Source organism: Micropterus dolomieu, linkage group LG04, assembly GCF_021292245.1.
Source record: "Micropterus dolomieu isolate WLL.071019.BEF.003 ecotype Adirondacks linkage group LG04, ASM2129224v1, whole genome shotgun sequence".
In the NCBI taxonomy this organism is placed as follows: Eukaryota; Metazoa; Chordata; class Actinopteri; order Centrarchiformes; family Centrarchidae; genus Micropterus; species Micropterus dolomieu.
Window position 1 is genome coordinate 6723869 of NC_060153.1, and position 27909 is coordinate 6751777.

Here is a 27909-nt window from a genome sequence, read left to right on the forward strand (position 1 = left end):
ACATTAACAACTACCTCAATGCATTTTTTTTGAAATAGAAAAAAAAAAAATGTATATGCATTGCTTAATTTTTTTAGTCTGCTATTCTTTATCTCACTTTGCTCCTGTACTTCCCTTTCTGCTCCATGTCTCACTGACACAGAGCGAGATAGGAGGATGTCAAAGGTAACAGATCTGAATGCTTCTGTCAGTGGAAATATAGCTTCACTACCTTGCTGAGCACTTTGGGAATTCTTTGCCCAGCTGTAGACAAAAACAGACATTTTCTATCATAAACTATCTGGTCCCTTTTTTGAGGAATTTCAGACGTTTCTCTGCATAGATGTTCGTTTCATGTTTCATCCACTCTCAAATGTAAAGTCAGGTAACTATTAGCTGACAAAGTGATAATTCTGAAATGTCAAATTACACTGAACTAAAAACTGATTCTCACCTCTTCCTGCTGTTAATAGTGTGAATTCTGGTCTCCACATTTTTTATATATTTTCAAGTTATACTGACCTCTCTCTTTCTCAAGATACTTATTCATCATGTGGTACCATCAGGGAGGCATCTGATTGGCCCCCCAATTTATTCTGCAGCATGACAAACCCAAAAATACAGCGAAAGTCATTAATAACCATCTTCAGCGTAAAGAAGAACAAGGAGTCCTAGAACAAGGAATCCTGGAAGTGGTGGTATGACCCCTGATCTCAACATAATCAACTCTGACTGGGATTCCATGAAGGCTGAGGCTGCCTAAAATCCACAGAAGAATCTAGGGTTGTTCTCCAAGATGTTTGGCCAACCTACCTGCCGAGTCTCTATGATTTTTCTTCTGTCCTTCACTTTGCATTTTGTTAACTGATAAACATAATCTATTAACCCATTTTTTTTAAAGCTTTACAACATATTTTCCACAGCTGCCTAAAATGTGTGCACAGTACTGTATGTATATAATTTATACATCTATAGATAAATAAATTAACCATTACCTACTGTGAGCACCAGATACAACAACAATAAGACTGCAGGATGAAGCACTACTCCACAATGAGAGACTATGTAGTTAAGCATCAAACCTGGGATGTGTAAAAACAATGTCTTTATTAATAAGGAGGAGATTGGTAAAGAGAGAAACTGGTATGTTGTGTGGCTATAGATGGTTTCCATACTCTACTACTAAGAAATGTTGAACAGCTTGTCAGGTCACACTTGTCCTTGTTGACAATGGTAATAAAGTCTGTTAAAACAACACATTGGCTGCTATGCTTTTTTAAACCAAGTTTGTCACACATTGAAATCAACAGCATTAGCACATCAGTTTCAGACTTTAATAGCTGTCCTATTTTTACTTTTGCAGCGCTTGATTCAAATAAACAGCAGGCTTTCACAAAACCTCTCTCAACAACTCCACCATCTCTGATGCGGTTGAAACATCATTTCAGTCATCCCTCATTGCATCAAGAGAGCAACGCTGTGCAAGAAGGAAGTTCCAGATTCCATATTTAAATAAACTTCAAAACCACAATATGCTGCAAAGGAATAAAAAAGATTCACTCAACGGTTGTTGTTGAGAATCCTTAAATAGCGTAGTCTGAGATTGGCCTCTACTTGACACTCATTCATTTATTCATTCACTCTAACTGAGTTCAGTTCAATTCACAGTTAGTGTTATTTGTCCCAGAAAGGCAATTTGTTTGCATCAGAACAATACACCATACACAAAACAATAGGAAAGAGCATTCAATACAAAACAATATAAATTCAAAAACAACAGCCTGCAAAAGAGACCCAGATGGATCACAACAGCAACAGGGGCCTGAAGGCCATGATTCAACTCAAAAACGTAACTAGCTAATATGTGTATTGGAGAAATGTCATGCGCTGATGTCCTGCAGAAAAGGAAAGGAAAGTTCATTCAGCCACCCACATTATCAATTGAACGGATGTATTATTAAATGCATAGAGAGTAATACAGAGTGTATCTGGTGAGTCTAGTGACTGACCTCAATCACTAAGCACAAGCTCAGCACAGAGATGATTGGGGAGTGACAATGATAAAGTCCTCCACTGGGGAATAAGAGCCTCCAGGTGGAGGTGGGGTTTATAAAATGCTGAAGTGGTGTTTGCAGCAGTATGGGTGGACTGAGCTCCAGCTGCCGAATGGCCAATATCCCACTTTGCACCTCAGACAATCATCTTGTGATTTGAGTTTTGATACATCCCAAAACCACCAATCCATAACATTTGTGGCAGCAGGCCTAGACACAGTTAAACATAAGTAACAATATTTATGCATATTAAAACCATAACAATTTCTTCATTATGAACTGTTAATTGTGTTTATCAAACTACTAACTACTAGTGAACTATTAACAACGCAAGCTGTGAATTACCAAATTCCTTGAGTTCAAATCTACCTGCTTAACTAAATGCAAATTATATAGAGGAAATAAGGATGTGAATACCTGTTCTATATGTTTTGAGCATTCTGGAGACCTTGTCTTTATATGGAGGGAAACACAATTCATGTGGGAGGTGACAATTCAAAATATAAAGTTATACTTCAATATAATGCAGTAATCAGGAACTTAGGTAAATTATTTGGACAACGCAGATCTTCTATATTTACATTGCATTGCAATTCTTATTAAATTCTTGTTGTGCACATAAACCTTTCCTAAAGCATTTTCATTTGTTTTGCAACACTTCTTTTTGCAAACATTTTTTTTTTTACAAATGCTTTCAAAAAGTGATGGGGACAACATCAGCCATTTTAAAAGGCGGTGGGGACATATCCCTAGCGTAAATAACACCTATGTTCACAACTAACAACAATACAAACATTGCACATAGCTACTAGATTGGAGCAGAATGAGAGCAGAAGTTAGCAGCCAGCATGAGCCAATAAATTGCCAACAGCATCTTTGAAATAAAACAGCAATGTATTACCTTAGACTGGTGAAACGGAGCAGTAACCAAGACATCTTAGCACAGTGGTGAAAAAGTCTGGTCCTTTGGTAAGAATTGTGGTCGGGAGCAGCAAACTGGTGTGACAGGAAATAATCTGCCTTGTCCAGTTGTTGCTAACAGACGAAGCTAAAAATGACCAGCTAATGCTAATGAGAGTCGGTTGAATTTATTTATTTATTCATAAATATTCCTCCACGTAGCCAAGAAAAAAAGCTACTGGAGTGGACTCTTTTGTAACTGCAATTTTGAAATGCAGCAGATGGCAGCAATGGACAGAGAGCATAGTTAGTTAGCTTAAATAAACCGCCCTGCTGCTTCAAACAACCGGTGTAAAATGTCACGTGAGTGTAGCAACCACCTGGAGCTCACTACCTGAACAAGGTAGAAGGCAGGCTTTCCCCATCATGGATGTTAAAAAAAAGAAAAAACCTCTGGAGCTCAGCTCCTCTGTTGACTTTATGGTACTACAAAATGGTAAATTTGGATTGCTCATGCTGAATTTCTCAAAAACAGCCCGTTGTCATAGAACTATAATAAGTTCAGCCATCATTTATCTGCTTCTCTTCTCTGTAATGTGTCAAAAATGTTTTGTGAAAAGGGGCCTTTTAATTTTTTTGGCCAGGATCTTTATTCACAACTGCAAATGGTGTAGAGTGCAGCCTTGTTTGGTAGCATTCCAAAATGAAATGTAAAATTTTCTCATCTCTTATATGTGTGACACCAGAACTTAATTATGATAGGCTACTTTAACTTGCTTTTGTTTTTGGTCAAACCATTTTCTTCCATTTATTTTATTTTCAATTGTTTGTGTTGTTTGATTTATATATAACATCAAGTAAGTAGTTTTTTTGTAAAGCACATTTAAAAACAACCAATGTTGAACAAAGTGCTGTACAAAGTTATGTGATTTTAAAAATAAAACATACAACAATAAATCAAAACATTAAAATAAAAAAAGACAGTTAAGCTTAAGTGTCCCTAAACTGACTCAAGCACCAAAGGAAAGACTTCAACATGGGGGATGACCAGATAATAAACGCACATTTATTCCATAGTCATGGAGCCACAACTGAAAAGGCACCATCACTCTGTTTTCATCAGAGACTGTGGAACAGCTAAAAGAAACTAGTTTGATGATCTAAGGGGCATGGAAGAGTCATACAAGGTAAGGAGATCTGAAATATACGATAGAGCCAATCCATGTAACGCCTTAAAAACAATTAATAGTACCTTAAAATCAACTCTAGATTCGACTGGTGACCAGTGAGAAGAGGCCAGTATGGAGATTATATGGTCCCCCTTCCTGGTACTAGTCAACAATCCAGCAGCCTCATTCTGTACGAGCAACAAGTGTGATAAGGATGAGTCACATATGCCAGAGTACAAAGAATTGCAATAATCAATTGGGGACAACATAAGTGCACAAACAAATCCTCAAGACATGTTCTTGTCTTTTTGCTGCTGAAGTTGTAGACTGCCATCGTGTCTGCAAATGCTGCTGGTTCAATAAAGCAATCAAAAAGGGAAAAGCCACAGCAGATAAGAAAAGGCACAGGTGGATCCAATAACTTTAATGATGCCTCCCTTCCATTGACCTGTGACAGTGTGTTGGCATACACAACATCAGGGCCCTGAAACTGGGAATGGAGCTTTAATTAATATTATTGACTACACCTGCACTTTTTCTGTTAGGCATTACATGTCGAAATGTCTGCCATGAAAAAGAATAACAAAAAACATCCACAGCTTAATGGCTATCGGGATAAAGGACATTCACAGCTACAAATTAAAGCTATTTATTGCAGGCATTCTAAAACCACAGGTTGTACAAAGTGTTAGACTTGTGATGGTCAGGAAAATAAGTTAAACAACAAAAACATTGCATTTTCTCATTGCTTCACTCAGCAGGAAATGGACATCTTTTTAATTTTTATTTATCATGTAAGTGAAAAGCAGCCTTTTTCTACATCACAACTTTCACAGAATGCTATTTATTATGAAGTACAATATTCTTCAGCAATGTACTTTATAGATAAGTAATAGCCTGTGACCAAACTCCCGCTGTGTGAACATTAAAATATTGAATTGATTGGAAACCATGGAGACACTCATGTAAGTGTTTAATGGTTGGCAGGGAATGAGACTTGAAACACTGCTGCATTGGCTGAGCTGCACGGTTTTTGAAAAGGAAGAGTATGCCAAATAGTTGATGTTCAGAATGGATCAGTTTGGGGTATTCAAGATGTGATTGTCTCTGACAGCACCACACAAAAGGGAAGACATCATAGTACAAAAAAATAAGTTAATGTGTGTGTGTCTACACGTGTATGTGTGGGATGTTATGTGATGTGAACCCCTGCTGCTGTGTAACCCCACTGTGTGAGATCTGACAGCTCCCACTGCTGTCTCTATGACAAGATGAAAGAGTTGCTATGTGTGTGTGACTCAGATAGTGGAAAGGAGAAGGAAGTGGCCAGAAGGAAGGAGAGAACCCATAGCTTATTCACACAAAATGAATAATAAATGCATTAACTCGAGTAAATGTCTCTTTGTGAGCATATCGGCGTGTGCATGAAAAGCTAGACTTCCCACATCCTTTTGAAACCCACAACAAGCAACAATTTGCCTGATGGTATCTGCTGGGCTGACCATTATAAAGTCGAGTAAAATCTCAAATTTGAACTCATCAATAGTCTTCAGTGTAATTAATCCCTCAGCGCTGTCTTCAGACGAGCAATTGCATCATGGAAAACTTCTAACTTCTTTCTCCAGACATGGAAATCAGCATAAATACACAGTGAGACTTATGTACTTTACGAGAACAGTTGTAGGTATATTTCCCATTTTTAAGTAAACAAAATTCAACAATCCTTAAAAAGCTATTACTATTGCACTTTGCAGTTATAGGTCGTCTTTGTTGTTTGGTTTGGAGCAATCCAAGCATAAAAAAATCTGCCTGCAAACGTACAATTTACCATGACATCTGTGAGATGGTTCCTACTCTCAGAGAACTTTGATGTACTGGTAGCGTTTGCAAGCCATTTACCCACTCTGGCTATAAAAAAACGACTTCCATCAAACAGCAGGTAGAGAGTACATGAAGTAGACGTATCAAAAACAACCGGACTCCACCATTAGTGTACTTAAAGTTTTAAGGACTTACAAGGATCCCCATCACTGCAGCCTAGGGAAACATGAAGGCAGATTTTGTGAATGGAAAATTATTTCACAGCCTCAATGGGCAGATAAAGATTGGGTGTACCTCCTTTTGATTTACTGTGTAACTCAGCTGTGTCAAATTAAGTTTTGAAAAATAATTGTTCACATATAACATCATGCAATACAATATACAATTAGTTACACTTAACCTTCTACATAAGAGGCAGTAAAATGTATTGCTCTGGATCTGTATATGTATATAACTGCCTAGCCAAAACAAACACTGATTTTATATTTACCCTTTGTCATTCAGATTAGAGCTGGGTTCAGGGACAGATTTAGATATATATATATACAATAATATATATATGTGCAGTTTGTGTCAAAACCAAAACCTGGAAATGTGCTACATGCCCATTATGTCTCCAGTCTGAAAAATTGCATGAGGATTTCTCAAAGTAAAGAGTTTTTACCAAACCTCTTCAGAATAACTTTTTGGCAGTGCCTGTGTACACAGAGCAGAGAAGCGGCACAATAGAAGACTGCAGGAAGAACAGCAATGCAGGCTGAAAATCATTACATTTTACTCTCCTGAGACAGCTGTAATTGCAGCTTGCTACCTTACTGGCACACATCTAGACAGAGAATATTGAGATAGCGCCTACAAAGTGTCACAATCTCCCATTTAAGATGGTGCACGCTGTTTTGCAATAATGTTCACTGTGCATTACACAACTGAAACGGTAAGTTAGGGGGATGGCTTATGTTTTGGGTGAACTACTGCTGAAAATGATTTCAACTGCCTGCTGTAGAGCAAGCATTGCAGGATTTGAGGGGAACAATGTAGATGCTAAGGATTATTGATCATGATAAACAAATTTGGGGAGATGCGGAGGTTTTTCTACTTCATTTGATGAAGAAAAAAAAAAGCCTACCCCCCATTTTACTATAACTCTCACTCAAAAGAGCTTAAAATTAAAATGATGTATTTACACTTTACAGTGTAAGAAAAGGAAGAGACTTTGCATATCCAAGTTTTAGGATACACACTAAGAAAGTGGACAACTGTTCATTCTTAATGTGGCATGCCATGTCATATCCGCTTAAGTAAAAATCTGTTTACTTTGAAGTGAGGCTCGACTTTGCACACAGAACAACATTTTAGTGATGCATGACTGTTCTCCTTCGGAGCCTGTGGATGACTCATGCTTCTGAGTGAATACCAGGACATACAGCTGAGGGCATTGTGTGTCTCGAAAACACATCAAATGAAAAATCAGACAGACGTTTTCATCACTTTGTTACACTAAATTAAATCAATCTTGCACACACACACACACACCAACTGTAAATGTGTGTGTTTGAAAGCCCTTTGAATTAAAGTGCAGTCCACACTGCAAGTTACATAGTAAGTAAATATTTATGATGTTCTATTGCACCTAACATTGGCCATTTTTAGGCAACCTGGTAATGTTGAATCTTGTCAAGGGAAGTTAGGTTAACTTTGTTTCAGAGGTGCATTTGAATATTATTGTGTTACACAGAGGTGTTTCTTATATTTTGGCCAGCCCATTTCTATCAATGACAGTAGACTAAGCTTTAGCAATACCTCTCGGTAGGTTATACAATTCAACATTTTAAAGTCTATAACCTTAAAGAAATTAGGATATACTTCAGGGTCATTACATTATCAGACCAATAGTCTCAGCTAGGTGTACCTAATAAACTGGTATCTTAGTGGAAAAATCCTACAAGGCTTCTGCTCCCATCACAGCCATTTATAAACGGACTGACAAATGAGCAACAAATACAAAAAGGACAGAATTAAAGCAACTTTTACTTCAGGAAAGAAATGTGACAGCATGAACAAAACAGAAGATGAGTTGATCCAACCCTGATGGCAAATGAGGATAAATCCAAAACATGATGGCACAAAATCAATTCACAACTACTCTTTTGTCAAGGATGGTGGGGACAATAATCATGTTTCAACTCTCTAATCCACTCTGTCACACTCCTAAACTGGAGCCAAACCATAACTTCTAAAACGTTCAGTGAGAAACATATTCCACTAAATACTCCCCGGAGGCACTGCACAACAGTAATATTTTCTGAAAAGAGTATGTATTGCCTCAAATTCACTTAGATCTGACTAAAAACAGGATTTAAAAGTTAACATCAATAAAAGCCAACAAAGTATTCCTGAAAGTGTCTTGTCCATTAAATGTGACTTTGCATAAGACAAAAGCGTGTGGATCACAGAACACACACACAAAGGTTATGAGCAGTAATGTAACAAGTCAAGACAGAGGAGGAAAAAAAAAAATACAAACAACACACATTAAAACCGGATGATAAACTGTTCAGTAGTAGGCCGTAGTTAAACTGCAGCATGCTGTCAGTGAATGAACAGCAGCACCCGGAATCAGTGCAACCAGCGTTCCCTGATTGTCATCTGCCTCTCTGAACACCCAAACTCAGTCCTTGTATTCAGTGTACTTTTTGGCCGATCCCTGCACCTTGCTGGCCGGGTATTTTAGTCGGTTTAGAGCCATTTTACGAAGCACCGCTTGGGGAAGATCGACGCGACATTTCTCGGCGAGCTCCACCAGGTAGATCAACACGTCGCTGAGTTCGTGTGCCAGGTGCTCTCGCTCGGACTCGGTCCAGTCCGGCAGGCCCTCGGCCACCTCCCCCCGCCACTGGAAGAGCTCTGCTACCTCGCCCACCTCACCGACCATAGCCAGCAGCAGGTTGCGGGGCTGGTGAAACTGATTCCAGTCCCGCTCGTCCGTGAACTCCGCCTGCATCCGCCTAATGTCCTCAATGGTGGGCTTGGGGCTGAAGGAGAACCCCTCCGCCTTTCCGGCCCCTCCGTTCTGCAACTTGGAGTTATTAGACGATGCCTCCGTTGCTGCTCCGTTTACCACATGAGAGTGAGACTTGTTAGCAAAAGCCTCGTTGCTGCCATTTGAACACACCGATAGTTCATCACCTGCTAGCCCACATGCTTCCTTTCCGTTTGTGGCCATCATGGTGTACGACTTTTATCAGCGCTGCGCGTACAAACAACTTTACAAGAGCTGTAAACAACCTCTTCGGCAACCAGCACGTGAAGAAGTCCCGCCAGTTGTTAAAACGGAAATTAGGCAACTTATGTCGGAAACCGGAATTTTACCAAGACTGGGCTTTGTAGTTTTAACTTGAAAAGTAGCGGCTTGCGCACATATTGTATGCCACTTTAAAAAACTACAGCTCCCGTGTTCATTGCAAAATTACAACATGGCCGCCTCCTCTGTTGCAGCAAGTGAGCTGCTAAACAATATGAATAAACGGATATCAATATTGTATCCAAAGGCTTCCTGCGTAATTAGGCGAATAAGCACATCAAGCTCGCGATGCGACGGTCAGCCGCAGCGGAGTGCAAAAAGGTAAGCGAGGCTGCTTAGGTGGAATATTTTGTGTTGTACCTCCCCTGACCTGCCCCTTTACTAACCTGTATGTAAGCAGTAAGTAAGTAAACGATAAGGTGTCCTAAAAACAGGATAAACTGGAGACAAAGACGTTTCCTTCACCGACTTGAATGTTTTCGTATGTATCAATATATCTCGGGTTTAAACTGTGGACACTCGTCATTGTTTTGTCAGATTGAGTCCCAGTTTTTTTAGAGTAATTGGTCAATTTAGCTAGCTAACCCGTTATTTATAACGAAGAGCAAAAATAACTTTACTGTTGCTACTTTCATAAGGTTTAGGGAAATGGCAAGGAACTGATGTTACTTTAAAAATGAAAAGAGTAGGAATTGCAAGAAGGAGTTGCAATGATTAATCAATTAATCTCCTACTAACTTGATAATAGGAAATTTCTGATTTCAGCTTCTTAATGAATATTTTTTGGTTTCTTTCGTCCTCTGTGACAGTAAACTGAATATCTTTGGATTGTGAACAAAACAAGACATTTGAGGACTTCATCTTGAGCTTTGGGAAACATTTTCACCATTTTCTAATTTATAGACCAAACAGCTAATTTATTAATCCAGAAAATAATCGACAGATTAATCGACAATGAAAACAATCGCTTGTTGTGGCCTAATTGGCAAATATGTTGGCTGATAAGTAAGAAGAAATTATAGTACAGACATGCCAGATATACAGATGGGGGACAAAATCAAGGAATGATCAATATACTGAAGTTCAGACCCTAATGGATCAAGTGTCAAAAACACTAGGGGTGCAGGAAAAAATCGATACAGCATAATATCGTGATCGATACATGGACGCCGAGTATCGATAGTTTAGTATATAAATTGCAGATGGGAGTTTTAACTTTTTGGAACTAGAATAATAAAATCTATTGCTTTTTTAGTCCACTAGAAAACTTAACAGGACCATATAGAGGACTGAAAAAGTGATATGAACAAACAGATAAACAGATTTGATAAACAGATGTTGACAAAGTTTGACTTTAGGGACCTGATTGGAAGTTGGAAAAAGGTAATAAATTGCAATATATCTCTATATTTAAAATCGCAATAAAATCGAATCGCAACATAAATATCGTGATAATATCGTATCGTGGGGCCTCTGGTGATTCCCACCCCTAAAAACACTGTATCCTACACTTCCCATAATGCAACTTAGTAGCATCTTTTTGTTAGATCCTCTGTGCCTCTATTTTTTTTACTCCATGGCTCAATATTTTTTTTTTTAAAGCTTTCTGTCATAACTTTGAATTCTCTAAACCCAGATAAGGTGTGGATCAGTGTGGGCTTGGCGTCCAGAAACCCTGATCATCAGCAAATACATTATAATTACATACACAGGGTACATTTAACTCCTAGGAAGCTTCATTTGATGAAGGTTATTAATGATCCTATGTGCACTTTCTGTTCTTCCTAAGCGATTGGCAGTTTTTTTTCACATGTTGTGGGAGTGTACCCCAGTGACAGAATTTTGGAAGATGGTTGCCTTTAACCTTTCTAAGTTGTTTGAAATCAGATTGCTCTGCTCGCCTGCTACGCTCATTTTGAATGATTTGTCAAGGCTGGGTTTGACACTGGACAAGAAAAGAGCATTGTTGGCGTACGTTGGAAACCTCCACATTCACTCTCTCTTCGAGCTTGGGTCTTAACATATTTGGATATTGCCTATTTAGAGTTGTCTACAGCTAGAGTCCACGGAGTGAAAGAGTCAGCAATAGAGGCTTGGCATTCACCCTTAACTATCCTCTGTGGGTTTCAGATTTAATATGTGACTGAGATATGGAGACCTGGATCCAGGGGGTGGGTGGATGGGTTTTTTTTGTTGTCTTTTTTTCATTATTACTATGGTTTTATATATTGATTATGGTTGTTATTATTATTAATACTATTATTATTAATATTATTTGATATTTTTGTTTTAGCTGTCTAATACATGTATCTGTATATGAGCATATATGCAGGTATCTATGCCAGTATATCTTTACGCTCTATTTTTATATCATACAGATAACTATGTTTTGTTTTGTTTTTTGTTTTTCTCTTAAAACAAAATAAAAACTTGATCACAAAAAAAGAATTCTCTAAACCCAGGGTCTGGGCTGGACAATGTGGGCCACCAGGATCCCCTAAAGCCTGGGTTTTCCAGTGAGGCAATTGTTTTTTTGAAAACTTTGTTTAGGTGTAATAGATGCCTTATTAAAGCACAATATGAACTGGCAGTGATAAGGGCTTTAAACGTAGATGTAGTCTTGAAAAGTGTCCAATAGTCCAGTGCTAGTTTTAAGATACTGTGCTTAAATGGTGCGCATTCCTAAATTAATTTGTGTTAAATAAGACAATCACACAGTAAACAAGGATCTATGTTGTTCCAGCATAGGAATACTGTTCATGTAGAGGGAGAGCCACAGTTACTTTGTCCCGGGGGCCCTAGTAAGTTAATCTGGCCATGCTTGAGATGACCCTGATGACATTGCTGGGTTTATTTTCTTAGACAGCCCCCTTCAAAGCCACAGAAGATATTATACAACAGTTTTCATGTTCTGAGCAGTACTCTATGTAAAGCAAACTGATCTTCATATGTAAAATCAGTAGTTCCCATTAAACCTGAAGCCAGCCCTGACCTTAACCCCACCCTGTTGTCCTCTGCAATGCTTAATTCCAAATAAAATTTAGGGCTAAACCCAACCAATCGTCTCTGTGACGCGTCATCACATTAACCCAAATGAAGTCATAATCCCAACCAAGGAGAGAAGTGCTACGGGAAACATTATTTGAAGGGGAAGCAGCCCAGTCAGAAATCAAGTATTTTTAGTACACATACGACTTTTTTCAATATCTTTATTCTTGTCCCATGTCACTTTTCTCATACTCCTACTCAAACCCTGCAGTCAGAACAGACAGGAAACAAGCATTGTCCTGCGTCATGGTACACAGCTACTTTTCGGCTGATTTATGTCATCCTCAGTCCACCTGTATAGTAAAATTTATTTTATATGGTTCCATCTGCTCCACGTCTTGCTCTTCTCTGCCTCAGTGCTCCCCAGCAGCTGGTTGGAGTAGTGGGCTTGGAAATCCATGCCCAGATTAACTCCAACACCAAGCTATTCTCTGGCTCACCGGTTCGCTTCTCAGCACCTCCAAACTCCCTGGTGTCATTCTTTGACGCATCCTTACCTGGCACATTACCCGTAAGTGTTGTTTATTGTAATTCAAACAAAGATAAACTGTTGGGTTTTTTTCTTTATCGCTTTCTTGTTGTCAGGTCATCAGGTAATATCCCTGTGTGTCCCCAGGTCCTGAACAAACGATGTGTTGAGGCAGCAGTGATGACAGGATTGGCTCTCAACTGCACCATAAACAGGAAGTCACTTTTTGACAGGAAACACTACTTCTACGCTGACCTCCCTGTGAGTTTTTCACTCTGTGCCCTCACAGGGTGCTTTATCTGACTAACAGCAGTGCAGAGACCCTATTGTCCTGCACATCATGTGTCATCATTGTATCCCAGTGAAATCTCCTGGCCATGAGCCCTAATTGAAATAGTGAGCAAGTCTAGCTGAAGCAGCAAAAATGCTATTTGCCACATGTACAGACGAATGACACCGAAAGCTGTTAAAAAAATGACCAATGTTTTTTCACTTACCAGCTCATTTCCTTTAGTGCACTTCTATTTTGACATTAACCACAGGCCATTTCCTTCTCCATGCCTTTGCGGATAATTTGGGAACAGCCTTTTTTTTATTCACTTAATTTGAATCATTATTGGAGTCATAAAAACCTTAGGTAGTGTAGTCTAATTGAACCATTCCAGGTGTGATGTATATGATTATGAACTTTCTGAACTAAAAATTTAATTGAAATAGTTATTTAAAGTGATAAATTTTGTAACCACAAGATGACTCCAGTCTTCAGTAGTTACCTATAATGGACAGCCATTTTCTTAGATTAGGCACTGGTATATTTCTAATCTAAATTGCTATCTCATTCTTATTTGAATCTCCACGTATAATCCCCATTGAATATACTTCTCCACTCCAGTATTAATAAACTCATTTATTTTGGCCACATGAGGGGAAGCAGAACAAACTGTAAACACAACATATACCGCTGATATGGTGTACATGTTAGCATGTAGCAAACAGTTGCAACAAATCGGGCAGGTAAGGAGCTACAGTAGCATTCATTTGCAGTCTCGTTTCTGTCTGATGAATGTAAGTCTAATAATCACTCCTGTTGTCTCTGTTTTTGTCTTCACCAACTCCTGAGGGAAATATCTGTGTCAGCTGCTACAAAGAGACATTATGTTCACCAGCTCATTGCTAACTTTGTTTGTCTGATGCTTGGTGCTGGTTAATTAGCATGCAGTTGCTTTTCAGTGCTTTTTTACTGAAAATAGTTGCCTGCTGTGGCTGGAAATGATGGTCATGAGAGAAGTAAGAGTGAACCAAAACAGTAAAAATGGAGACATTAAAACCAAAACAATGAGGGGAAAGACGCTAAAACGCTCCGTCAAACTGAAGGGAACTGCATAGTTGAGTGATAATTTTCCGTGCTTATTACTATGAGTGACACATCACAGATTACATTTAGTTTTTTGATCCATTTATAATATAAAAATATTGATTAGTGCAGCTTTAAAGCAACTATAATTGATATTTTTATAATAACAACAACATATTAAATAACAATCTGAACAATGTCTGAAAGGGATCACTAGTAGTGACAACTAAAATTATCACCCAAATCTGCAGCTCCCCTCAGCTTTAAAGAGCTTTATAGCAAGTTTCAGATCATTGTTTAGCTGTCGGGGCCACAACTTTACTCTTCTGGTTCACTCTCCTCGCTCTCATAATGTCGTTTTCGATTACAGCAGGCAACTATTCAGCGAAAAAGCTCTAAAAACCCATTTTTGTTGTTTTTGTCTTATTACAGTTTTCAAATGCACTGCTGTTAAAGAATCAAAGAAGTAAAACAGACGTGTTTGCCAACATGGTATTTGAGGAATTGCATATCAGTCCTATGTTCTTGATATGAGCCAAATAGCAGTCTAGTAAGCCTAACACTGATGTTTCCATTTACCAGTCTTGCCCAGCCCAAGTGATGTTCACTTTGCTCTCTGTAATGGAGTGCTCGCATGGCAAATTTTCACTACCCCTCAGAGCCCCGGGGTAACTTTACTGCCATTATGAGTGACATTTTAATGCTTAGATGGAAAAGACAAAATGTCATGGGAACTCTACAATGACTTGCCCTACAGAGACCTCTTCTAATATATCTAGAAGTTCTCAGAAGAAAGGTGTTAAAGATATTTGCATTTTGTATTTTCAATGTCAGCCTTTCCCTGGAAAGATATTATGCTGGGCAATTAGCAGGGTAATTATGGACTGAAGATTTCCTTTGGTATTGGTATAAGTATTTCATAGAAAACTGCCCAAAGAAGTGTCTTAAAATGAGAGTACACGCAAAAAACAATAAAACCCACTAAAAACAAGCTTCAGATGGCATTATTAATGCACATTTTTTATTATTGCACTGAAATAAATTCTCTTTTTTGATATATCTTGCTCTAATATTTGAGCTAACTTGACTTTATTGTGAAAATGTAACTAATAAGCCTTGATGGAGCGCAACCGTTTTCAGTTGATCTTGATAGATAAGAGTTTTTCTCCCATTTAATATTTCACAGAGTCACTGGTTATCACAAAGTTACAGCAGGACATATTTTAATCACAATGTTAAAGATACATTATCTCCTCAGATCTTATCTCCTTGGTGGCTGTGGCACAGGAGTTAGAGTGGGTTGTCCATTGATCACAAAGTTGGCTGTTCGGTCCCTGGCTTCCATCCAAGTGTCCTTGAGCAAGACACTGAACCCCAAGTTGCTCTAGGTGGGCAGGCCAGTGCCTTGCATTTGTGTGTGTGTGTGCGTGCGCAGGGAATATAACAGGGAATATAACAGGGAATATAATACCCGATTTACCAAAGTACTCATGCCAGAAGGTTGAGCCTGAACCTTTATTTGTGTTTTAAATCGACTGCTGTCGTCTTGTTTGCAATTATTTAGTTTGGATTAGTCCCATCAGCTGCTCAGAAAGAGCGATCTGTCCCAGTGTTGCGTGAAACAGCTTGATAAACGGAAGTTTAATTTAAATGGCTTTAATTATGCAGATGATTGGACATTTTTCACATTCGACCTAAAGTTTGAGTGTAAGCCTTGTGCGTAAAACCAAACCAGTAACAAGGCCGAGGGAGAAATTATCCCACCCTTGAAAAATATATTTGTAAATTGCGTTGTACATTATTGATATGTTCCACTAGAAACCCTTGATTGCATTTTGTAAAACACCACAGTTGCTCATTAAATGATTAATGCTTCTGCCCAACCAGCATTCCTTCTTTCAATTGAAATGGCAGGCAAGACACATATTTAAAGTTTTTAACGGCCTTTTAATAACATGCATCAGCAGCTCCAGACTAACCTACCAACAAAAACAAATAATTACAATTTCCTTGAGTTATTAAATCTCTAAATAAACAGACGTGGCCTGGCCATTGAAGCTTTGACATGTGTTTAATGAGAGTTATGGATGTTTTTGTGACCTCTGTGGGTGTCTGTGAAGAACATCACTGTGAGGGAGCGAGGAATGAGAAGACCGCCTGGTTTGTTTAGTGACTTAGAAATTATTTAGAAAATGACTCAGCAGCTCACAACAGGGAAATGAGTTTGGGGTGTGTGCGTCTCCAATTCTGTATGTACAGTATATGAGCAGACATGCATCTGTAACTTTGGATATAAAAAGGTTGAGGAAGTGTTTGGAACATCACTGCTCATTAAGGCTCAAACTGCTGTCCGAGTGTAACTGGGAAAACTTAATGTGGCTACCAGGATCTTATTAGCAACAGCCCTGCCTTACCCTTCATTATGTAGCAACAGTAGTTAATTTATTATGCAGGAGACGCAAGTAGTCTTCACTTATACAGATGCTCCCTAATGTACAGTATGGCCTGCTTGCGATTCAGCCAGCGGAAACAATATTTTCAACGGCCGAGGCAAAACTCATGTAAAGATTAAGTAGGAAACAGGGGATTTTTGATAAACTGCAACACTATTCACAAAATCCAGCAGATTTAAAAATTGAATCCACCAAGCACAGAAATGGAAATGGAAAATCCCCAACAGTTTGTTTTTCTCTCATTTGTTGCGGAAGGTGGAGGTGTGGATTGATTGTTTAGATCAGACACATTGTACAGAAAGCCAGTGACTAACAGTCCCCCCAATCTCTTCTCCCACGTCCTCGCCCTCTTTAGCATAAGTATGATTAATGTGTAGTTCCTGTGATGTGGTTGCCATAGTAACATAGGAAATTAGTACTTGGGGCAGCAGATTCTTTTAGGAATGGAGGAGCAGGTGAAATATTTATTCTTGTGCTTTTGTGAGTAGAAACCTTGAGTGAAATGGCAGCACTCCTGCTGCATGATAATGACAGCCCAGCCAATCAGCCAGCACTGTGTGTAATTAATGCTGCCTGTCTCACCTTTACATATACCCACGACACTGACTGCGGCATACTCATCACTTTTTCACTGAAATAGGGGGATTTCAATGAAGGACTCCAAGAAATTGTATATTACGTCCATGCTTTGGTGTATTTCCTATTGAAAAATGATATTTTGGGTCATTTACTCAAGGTATGTCTGGGAAATAATCTCTAAATTTATTGAATTACTCACATTCTTTATCTTTCACCTGAATTTAATCATGTTGCAATTTTCTGTACATGTCAATACACTAATATAGCAACAACAAACAATGACGTGATAAAAGTTCAACCAACCAGTCAGTCTACAGCCAAGTGTCGTAGTGTAATTTACATCAACTGTAAACATGAATGCAATTAACATAGGATGTACATATCAGAAGCCAACATTCGAAAATAAATATATGTACTGCAGGGAAAAGCAATTGTTTTCAAGGAAATCTGATTATTAATCTTCATACAGATTTGAGGTCATATCACCCAACTCTATTCCGAAGTGACCAAAAAGGATATTAGTTAGCAAAAGACTGTTGTACTGAAAAAGGGTTAAAGGATGGCATTGTTCAATTATTCCTGACTGGTGTATTAGTTGGAATTTTCTAATTACATGTGGGAAATAGTGCTGTTTTTGTTCTCCTTGTTGACTCGCCATACACTGCTTTCTTTTAATAAAATGATAAACGTGGGTTGGTGGCACTGTAATGAGCCAAAAGACTGTTCAGATTCTAACTTAGGGACAGTTGAGAGGAGCGACACGGAGTTCTGAGGTTTTGGGCCATCTATCTACCACACAACCTTGCTGCACAGATTTTTGCAGGACTGAATTTTGGCTGATGTATTTTCAAATTTCAGTCTGGATACCAGATCACTCAGCTACGGCAGCCCATCGCGGTAGATGGCATGCTGACTTACAGCCTCCTTGGGGGGAAAAAGAGGAGCCAGATGATCAGAAAAACTGTCAACATCAAACAGATTCAGCTGGAGCAGGACAGTGGCAAGAGTCTCCATGATGACCTCCGCAGCCAGACACTCATAGACCTCAACAGAGCAGGTAACGTTAGTGATTATCAGTCTGTGCCTTTCAATTAAAGGATAAATCTGGAGGTGTTCTATGTTTTTCTTGTTGTCAACAGATCCCATGAATAGCAACAATAAGTTGATCCTATCAATGTGTTGTTTATGATTCTGGGTATAGTTTATTCCTCTGTGACATACACCTTGATTGTTGTCCAAAAGCTATTAAAAACACATTAGTGAGCCACACATTTGCACTGGGTGACATGTTGCTTCATTAAAATGAACATGGGCTCTGCAGGCTATTTTGAACTGCTGCTGAAAATAGTCCCCAACAAAAGCACTATTTAAACTATAGTGCCCAGCTGTTTTAGGAAATCACTTTAACTTAAACAATATATTGACTATAGTGTTTTTAAAAATGTCCATCTTCAGTTGTAATGGATGGGCTTGGAGCAGAGTGCCACAGACAGTAGAGAAGCTGGAAATGTTTTGAGACAACACGGTGTGTTGTACAAAAAGGTGCAAATAGGCATTATCCTATAGATTTAAATTGCTCAATGAAGCGAGAACTGTTGAGGTTTGTTGCAAAGCTCCATGTGATAGATACCTTAGGGATGCAAAACAACGCTGTCTTCCCATTCGTCAGGTGTAGGTCTAATGGAGCTGGTGATGGAGCCAGACATGAGCTGTGGAGAGGAGGCTGCAGCAGCTGTCAGAGAGCTTCAGCTCATCCTGCAAGCCCTGGGCACCTGTCAAGGCAACATGTCTGGTATGGAAATCACTCTCTGTCTCTCTGCCCTCCTCTCTTTACTGAGCTGCTATACCTCTAAACCCAAACTTATTTCCCACTTAGCGTGCATCATGTTCGTCTTTCTCCACAGAGGGCCAGCTGAGAGTAGATGCCAATGTGTCCGTACACAAGCCAGGTGAGCCCCTCGGCATCAGGGCAGAGGTGAAGAACATCAACAGCGTCCGGTACCTGGCCAGGGCTATTGGTAAGCATTGGAATAAAGTTAAAAACTATAAGGAAGGATAGTGGGATGGCATAAGCGTGCGACTAGTGTTTAAAGAGGTACTTTGAACACTGTTCCATCTGAATGGCTCTCAACTGGCTGCGTGATTTTGTGTGTGTGTGTGTGTGTGTGTGTGTGTGTGTGTGTGTGTGTGTGTGTGTGTGTGTGTGTGTGTGTGTGTGTGTGTGTGTGTGTGTGTGTGTGTGTGTGTGTGTGTGTGTGTGTGTGTGTGTGTGTGTGCGTGCTGAAATTGGTAGTGAAATGTAAGACACACTCAGTGGTGGAGCATAACTAAGCACATTTCTTCAAGTACTGTCTGAAGTCTGACATTTTGGGAAATACGCTTATTTGCTTTCTTGCCTAGAGTTAGATGAGAAGCTCGTCACCGCAGTAGCAAATATGAAGCAACAGCTTGCAGCCGGCCAACTTAGCTTAGCACAAAGACTGGAAACGGGGAGGAAACAGCTAGCCTGGCCCTTTCCAAAGTTAACTAAATCTGCCTACCATCACCTCTAAATCTCATTAAGACTTAACCTGTACATAAAAATGTGTAAAAACAGCAATTTGATCGTTTTATGGGGCATTATTTACCATTTCTTGACTGGGACTAGGAACTTCCTGGAGTCTCGCACTAGTTGTCTGGCAACTGGTCCTGGCTAAGAATTAGTTGGGCAAATAACCTCCAGTAAAACAGCAAGTTACTAGTAATTCCGTTTCATGCTACTTTATTCTTGTACTCCTCTACAATTCAGAGGGAAATCAAGTTATACAAGTTATTTTGCAGATTAATATTTTACATACTAAACATATGATGATCTTATAAAATATGATGCATTGTTATAGAGGAAACTACCCAACGGTAAATGTGAAATAGTTCAAATTAGCTCAACCATGCCAGCTACAACAGTAAAATTCTACAAACACATAGCCTAATAATATAGTAATAATAGTGAACTACAAATAACACTCAAAGAGGCCATATGCATTATGAGTAGTTTTACTTTTGATATTTTAAGTACATTTTACAAATAATACTTTTATGTACTATGTATAACAAAAACTTAATATTTTTATTACTTTCATATTTTAAGATAGTATTTGTTCTTTGTTTAAATGAAAACAAGGATTCAGCTGGGTTGTGAAGAGACAGTAAGACAGGAAGTGTAGTTAATTTTGACAGTAACTTGTGAAGCATAAGTTGAGGACTGACAACCAGTCACAAACAATTAGCTGTGTTATATCAGCATGTGAAGTTGAATTGGCTTCTCGCAGCTGCTCACTTAAAAAAAGGCATAGATTTTTATGTCAACTCTGACTTCCCTGACTGTTGCTTGAGTTTCACTTAAAACACTGACAAAAAGCTACAGCCAGAGCATTTCAGCATTGTACATGTAGGTTTTTTAGCATGGTTTGACATGCTTTGGTGCTGTGCTGGAATTATTTATCAATAAAGTTTATCACATTTACTCTGCAGCTGAATTGGTATTTAAAAGTCATGGAGAAAAACATCGTTTATCACAGTTATAATGTGGCAGCAGTCAGAGACATGAGGATTGCCAGTGTATCAGATGCAGATGTTTGGCATTTTACCACAAAATTATATTTGCGTGTACTGGTGTTATTGAATAAACTGTATTTGTGTTCACACCCCCTCCCTCACCAGACTACGAGATCCAGAGACAGATTGGGGTCCTGCAGAGAGGGGGAAAAGTGCAAAATGAGACCCGAGCGTATGATTCCAAAACAGGGTAAGAGGATGAAAGAGCAGTGCCACGATGCCAAGCCTTAGCCACTGCAACACCCTCTGACTGGGATCTCTGCCTGGCTCATTAGTCCTGAGCTTTGCTGAGGATGAACCATCATGCTAATCATGATGAATGGAGCCATTTGGATCCCACCGCCATCGTCCTGCGTTATCTGTGAGCTATGTGTTACTCACAGGCTTATGAGCTCACAGTATGAGCCAGCTCACACACAGCTGAGGCCTTAATCATCTTCTGGTGCTCTGCCTATTTCCCATGAGACCTTTCATGTCCAAGGTATATGGTGGCATGTTAAATAAGAGTGTGTGATGGCCTTTGATTGGCTGTTTCGTTTCGTTCCTGTGAAAGTGACCACAGATTTAACTATATTGGTTTGCTGACTGGAAGGCATCATTCCTCGTCTTTTTTGTTTGTTTGTTTGTTTGTTTTTTTCAATTAGCCAGACTACTACACAGTTTTCTGGAGTTAGGTGTTGGGGTTGCAACTACTGAGCCTCTCCTTTAATTAATGATTTGGTGTAAAGTTGACACAATCAAATGTCTTGTTTTGGTAGACCAACAGTCCAAAATCCAAACATGTTCAGTTAACTATTAAAACAAGGAAAACAAGGAAAAGCAACAAATCTTCCCATTTTCGCTCAAACCAGTGAATATTTGGCATTATTTAAACTCTTAAATCGTCTTCTTCTTTGTTTTCAGCTCTGAACAGTATTGCAGAGCAGTTGAAAGGCATATTCGATGTGTGCTGCAAGTCCTCCAGTTCCAATTCTTCTTCATCTTTTATGAAGTTTTGAAACCCATGTTTATAAATGATAATCCAGAGCATTTATGACGTGTGCATGTTTTTCTCTAGGGAGACCATTCCTATGAGGGACAAAGAGGGTCTCCAGGACTACAGGTGAGTGTGAGTTTGTCGGCTCTTGGCATATCTGTGCTAATTTATTCCTTAGGAGCTTGTGTTTATTGACGTGCAGTTATGATGCGAGAATGTGATCTTGCCCTCAGCGGGGACTGAAAGAGGATGAGCGCCTCTGTGTGTGTGTTTGAGTTTAGGAGGGGGGGATGATGGACAGGTATAAGGTTGATGGAGTCAAGTGATTCGGGGAGTAAGTGAAATGTTACAAGTGTAATGTCAAGAGGACTATTAGTATCTCAACAAAAGCTAACCTTCTCTAAGCTTATCTGTACTGCTGATAAAGCATTCTTTGCCCCTCCCTTTTTTTCCCCCCTCCATCCGCCCTCCCTTCAGGTTTATGCCAGAGCCCAACCTGCCCCCTCTGATTGTGTATGAGGATAACGCATCGCTGCCCACTGGCATTGATGCATGCCAAGCGGTGGTGGTGCAGAAGATAAGAGAAGGGCTGCCAGAGCTACCCAGTGTCAAAAGAGAGAGGCTGGTGCAAATGTACGGCATCCTGCCCGAGCACAGCTTCACTCTGGTGGTGAGTTTATAAGTGGGCAGAAGCAACCAGAGAGAGACGAGTTGATTCCCTCACTAAATATGTTCCCTGCATCTTTCTTTTAATTGCCATCTGAGTCCTGAGCTTTGACGCAGTTCTGCTTGAATCCAGGCGGCAGCTGTGTACAGCTGGACTCTGCTGAGCCGAATTGATCCTAATTAGATAATGTGCATGTGAAGTGATGAACGCATTTTTTATGGTGTTTTGTTGCAGAATGAGGATGGCCTGGTGGAGTACTTTGAAGCGGTGTTAAAGGCGACCAAAAAGGAGCCGAGGAAGGTGATTGGCTGGGTGACAAATGAGCTGGTGGGCCACCTCAAACAGCGAGAGATGAGTGTGAGCCAGAGGTTAGACATACACATTACATCCCTTTATATAGCTTTTACAATATTCACATAATGTCATCGTAGCTCATGAGGGCAGCGCTGTTTGGCTTGCTCACTTTGTACCTTTTGCATGCTGTGTCTGAAAACTGTGGTGATTTTGAGCTGTGGAAGAAGGAGGAATACAGCATGTACAAATAAAGGTAAACATGGGAAGAGGTTTTTAAACTTGAGAGTCAGGAGATCATGAGATACTTGGCTCTTGTGAAATACTGAATTGTTCTGATAAACAAAACAACCACCAACAATAAAAGTCGCTTAGGGTTAGGGATCTTTCTCTCCAATCTCGCTCTCCCTCATTTCTTGTCATCTCTCCATTGTCTGTAATGATGGAATAAAAATGCCCAAAAATACTTTTAAAGAAGAGCTATTCACTCTCCAGATGCAGTCTGGGTCTGTCAGGCTTCTCTTTATTTTAAGTTGTCACAAACCATTGCTTCAGTGGTTCATGAGAACAACTGTTTTTTCTTGTCAAAATGAATTGTCATCTAAAAGTGATTTATTATTATATCTCGTATCAGAAGTTCATATCCTGTAACTCATGACTAAACTTTAGTCTTACTTTGACCATTTATAGCAGACGGTTATACAGATTGATTTGGCGTACAGAGCTCTGCTCTTTGAGGGAGCTGTCAAAACATCCCAGCAGCAAGGAAGCTTCTGCAGTAGGAAAAGATTCCCCTCTTGATAAACACATGAACATTAGTTCTTAGTTAAATCAAAAACACCAAAACCATAGCACATATGGAGGAGTTTAGGGTGGTGAAGGCAGTTCTGGCAGCAAATAGAGTTGACATGTGAGTACCAGCAGAGTGATGTTGGAGTCAGACTGAAATTTGCCTGATGAAATTTACTCCGGGGGGGGGGTGCAGGAAAAAGCATGAATAGGGTTGCAAACAGGATTTGCAGGAGCTGGGCTTGCCACAGCAGTCCGCAAAGTTACATGTGATAAAATATAAGATTAAACTCTGTACAAAGCGAAGGAGGTACATACATTCACTACCAGAAGCGAATTTGTCTCAACCCCTTCCATGTAGAAGTTAATGGGAAATAAAGTCCAGTCTTAATGCGCCACAATAGTGACACATGTCAGTTAACGATGGCAGTGCTGTACACCTGCATGAATATGATTGGACGTAATCACTCAGCTGATATCCACACATCTGTGAAAGAGCCGATCATGCCAATCAGCTAATGCAAGAGCTTGGACTTCAGCAGTGTACCTAAACTAACGATATGCTTCTTATCTAGTAACGATTGTGCCAATGAATGAGGTCTGTTCAGTTGTTTTAAATATTGTGATGTTTCTATATGCATCATATTGAATCAAATAATTGCCACAGTCCTAAAGATTTTCAGTTTCTAAGCAAGGGAAAATAAAAATGTGCAAGGCAACAAGAATCATAATAACAAACACACTTCAGTTGTAAAAAATCAATCTAATTTTGGGGTTGCTACTAATTCCACCCGTGACACACATTAACATACACACACCTTCAGTTGTTGAAGTTATTGAACTGCTTCCTCTCTATTCCCTAAGAAGGTTTGCACATGATTAAAGAGCATTTAGCCAAAAAAAAGATTTGTTCTGTGGTGTACAGAGCTCATAATAGTGTTTTTATTGTCGATCTACAACGTCTGGGTTGAAAATAACAGCACATTAGCTGGATAAAATAATTCTCTTATCCATGAACCATTCTACATTATAGTGGTTTGGTTTGACTGACATCAAGGATTATTACATTCTTAGTGTTCACAAATGCTGATAAGACCGTTGCATACTATACAACAATAACATGTGTGAGTTCATAAATCATCCAATATTACCTAATTCTTTGTGTCTGTCATTGAGAAAACCTCCGCGATAGTCTGACAGCCCATCAGGGAAGAGCCTGTTTTGACAAATCCAATTACATTAGTGAAATCATTACTTTTTGGAAGAAGGTGTTGTTTTGATGTCTCCCTGCTGAAGGCCTGTTAGCTGGAACAGGTTGGATTTTTGTAAATGTTCCAAAACACTCTTGAAATTGAATAAAGTCCTTTTGATACAAAAAGAGTTGCCATAGTACCTTTCACACTTGTGCTTAAAAAAAAACTGCTTATCTAGCCACCGGCTATGAAAAAATAACTCCAGTTGTCTGTCTCACTGCTTCGTTTTCTTCATGGCATACTGTGACACTAAATATCACACATTCATTTCACTCATTTTAGCAATTTTCTTAAAATTGCAGCTAAATGAAAAATGAAGGTGGTCGGATGCATCTGAGTTGTATTTGTGAAGGTCAGTCACTAGATCACAACTTAAAAACTTCACTTTAGCTTGCTGAGTCAGTTGTTTAACCCAGAGATATATTGTTCCATGATAATTTATTAAAATCATTACAAAGCACATGAAATTGAAACAGCAATGAGTTGACAGCAGCGCAGATGCTGTGAGCTTTATTTTATCTACCATTCCCAGACTGTTGTGACGCATTCGTGTCTGAGTAAACCACAAAGTAGCTGGTGTTTATTGATGCATAATGTTGCATTTGCTTTGGTTGAAAGGAGGAGAGTTAAAGAAAAACAAAGAGTGGCCAGCAGGACTGTCAAAAGCTGCAGGCAGGGAAGAAACAGAAAAACTCAGCTATACATAATTAGGATTGAGTGCATGGATCCAGAAGGAAATAATTGGCGTTTTGGGTATAAAATAAAAGGTTTTCATAAGGATGCATGTATCTCCTTGTGCATCCATATGATGGCTGTAAATATACATTCATTTTTTTTATCTTGGCTGTCCTGTATAATGTGCCCAAACCTCCTTTTGTCCTTCTGGCTCCAAGCTTTACAGTAGGGTAAATGAAAAAAGAAATTGGGAAGCATATTGCTTAGGCAGCCAGAGAGATGAAACTCCAGACATGTCGTTAAGCACTTGTTCAGTCACTTCCACCAGTTAAAACAAGTCACTCTTCCAGGATTCCCCCTAACACAATTCCTGGGTTTGCTGATGGCTGCCAATGAAGGAAACTCATTATGGATCCAGAGGCTGATTTGTGGCAGGATGGCGACAGCATCCTGCCTACATTAATGCCTTGTTAAAATTTTACTAATTTAAAAACAAATATAATGAGGGCTCTCATTATACCTCAAGTACCCCTTCACTGGCACAAGTATCATTTTATAAATGGATTATGAACTAGATGTCATTTAACACTTTTAAATGATTAACTATTGTTAATAAGAAATTCATATAATTGAAGTGTTCAGGTCGCTTTGGTCAAGTGTGCAGTTATGCCTCTACCATCTGGAGTAGCATAAGCATGATGTTTGTCTTTTGAGCTATTTCAATTGTTTATTAATTACTTTTAGTTAACTATTTCAACTGTTTATTCATTAATTGTAGCTAACTATTTCAATTGTTTAGTTATTACCTTTAGTTAACTATTTCTATAGCTTATTGCTTTTAGCTAACTAGATTTCACACACTCTCATTTGCAACATTCAGTCACATCTGACTCTGGTAGAGGGTCAGATAAGCGGTTATTGTATATTTAATGAAAGCCACCAATTGGTAATCCTGTTTGGCTGTTTATTTTCCTCCTTAACACAAATATGTGGATATATTTTTTAATCAAATTACAATGTTTGTTAATTAGTTGAGCTTTCCATGTGGCCCCTTTCAACTGCAGAAAGTACAAGTACCCCTGGTTGGTTATCACTGCTCTGCTTGACACATGAACTGTTGGCTGAAAAACAATTTTTGTTTGTAAAGATGGATACTTTTGATCTATTTTTCCCACAGTGTCTAGGCCACGTTTGGAGGAGATTTAGTTTAGATGGACTGTCTTGCATGCAGTATACTGAATGAAACTGTGTCTCTGCTTAATATATTCTAACTGGCTTTTTGATTCTGTTTGTCTGGTAGCCTGAGGAATAAACAAGAAGACATAGGAAAAACAAATCTCCTTCTCTCCCTCCATTTATATCACTAAATTAAACTATGTAAATCACCCTTTCATTTAATTTCAGCCCAATCTCTCCTTCTGCCCTGGCTGAGCTGCTGGAACTCCAGGAAACGGGACACATCTCCTCTTCGGTTGCCAAGCAGGTCGGTCAGCTGCACAGACCATGCAATTATCCCCCTCTGGCTGTCACTCAACAAAACACCCAGCAAGTGCTTGTTTGTATTCTGGTTCTCGCCTGCATCTTTGTGGTTTCTCCCCGCTTTCAGGTGTTCCAGGAGATGTGGAGGTCATCCGGCAAGACAGCCCCGCAGATCATCCAGGAGCAGGACTTGGGTCTTGTTAGTGACACCGCACAGCTGCATAGGATCTGCCAGGAGGTGGTGGACTCGCATCCTGATGAGGTGAGGGTTCACATTCAAATTCAAATGTATTTTTATTTTTTTGCATGTTTGAGATGTATTGTGTTTGCTGTGCCACTCTGTAGGTTCACGCCATCAGAAATGGAAACAAGAAAGTTCTGAACAAGCTGATGGGGCTGGTTCAGAAAGAGACCAAAGGCCGAGCTGACCCAGTTTTGGTGAGGGCAGTTTTACAAGAGAAGACTTCATGACTGTTGAGCTGAACGGACCGTTCTGCAAGACCCAGTCATATCATAGACAGGGAGTAAAACCATAGCATATTTGACCCTCATGAAAGACAAACAATACAAAAGTGATGTTGTAGATCGCTATGAAAATGCAGATAAGCAGAGTAATCATGTCTATGTCACACGGCAGCACAAGGTGGCTTGTGTTCTGTGGGTTGATAATGAAAGGTGAAAATTAAGCTAACATCCTTAGTTTCTGAGAGATTGACATTTTTGCAAATACTGAATATGTTCACCGGACAACAGCCATTTTCTTCTGTGTTTATGTACGGTATTTATGTATTTAAAAAAGTAATAAAGCTCTTCAGATTAAATACCCTCTGTGGCAGTGTTGTATCACCATTGGGTTTACTTTGTCAGGGGGAAAAGGGCATTCATGAATCCCTAGATACACTAAGTAAATATTTTCATATTCTGACCAAATCTGAACCAAAGAGTTAATGAAACTTTTATGGAAAAGTGGAAGAAGTAAAATCTAAATTTGACTGGAAAACTCATTTGATGTTAAAGATAAATTTACATTTAAATGGTCCTGTTAGTGAATAAGGAAT

At 39.2% G+C, this 27909-nt stretch overlaps 2 protein-coding genes and 1 long non-coding RNA gene across 3 annotated transcripts; 1 reads left to right on the forward strand and 2 right to left on the reverse strand.

The window, feature by feature from the left end:
* Positions 1–1101: 1101 nt before the first annotated feature.
* Positions 1102–3634, reverse strand: LOC123969171. Its single transcript, XR_006824654.1, has 4 exons — positions 2935–3634; positions 2451–2486; positions 1989–2243; positions 1102–1874 (listed from the first exon to the last, which is right to left on the reverse strand). It is a non-coding gene; the product is annotated as an uncharacterized LOC123969171 (long non-coding RNA).
* A 4299-nt stretch (positions 3635–7933) lies between these two features.
* On the reverse strand, positions 7934–9253 carry dctpp1 (dCTP pyrophosphatase 1). The gene has a single exon (XM_046046297.1). It carries the CDS (start codon positions 9147–9149, stop codon positions 8592–8594), a length of 558 nt encoding a protein of 185 aa, XP_045902253.1. The 5' UTR covers positions 9150–9253; the 3' UTR covers positions 7934–8591.
* On the forward strand, positions 8872–27672 carry gatb (glutamyl-tRNA(Gln) amidotransferase, subunit B). Its single transcript, XM_046046296.1, has 13 exons — positions 8872–9545; positions 12630–12783; positions 12889–13002; positions 17986–18184; positions 18797–18919; positions 19032–19145; positions 20827–20911; positions 21779–21823; positions 22175–22367; positions 22599–22732; positions 26777–26855; positions 26979–27113; positions 27197–27672. Exons 1-13 carry the CDS (start codon positions 9397–9399, stop codon positions 27320–27322), a joined length of 1650 nt encoding a protein of 549 aa, XP_045902252.1. The 5' UTR covers positions 8872–9396; the 3' UTR covers positions 27323–27672.
* The last annotated feature ends 237 nt before the right edge of the window (positions 27673–27909 follow it).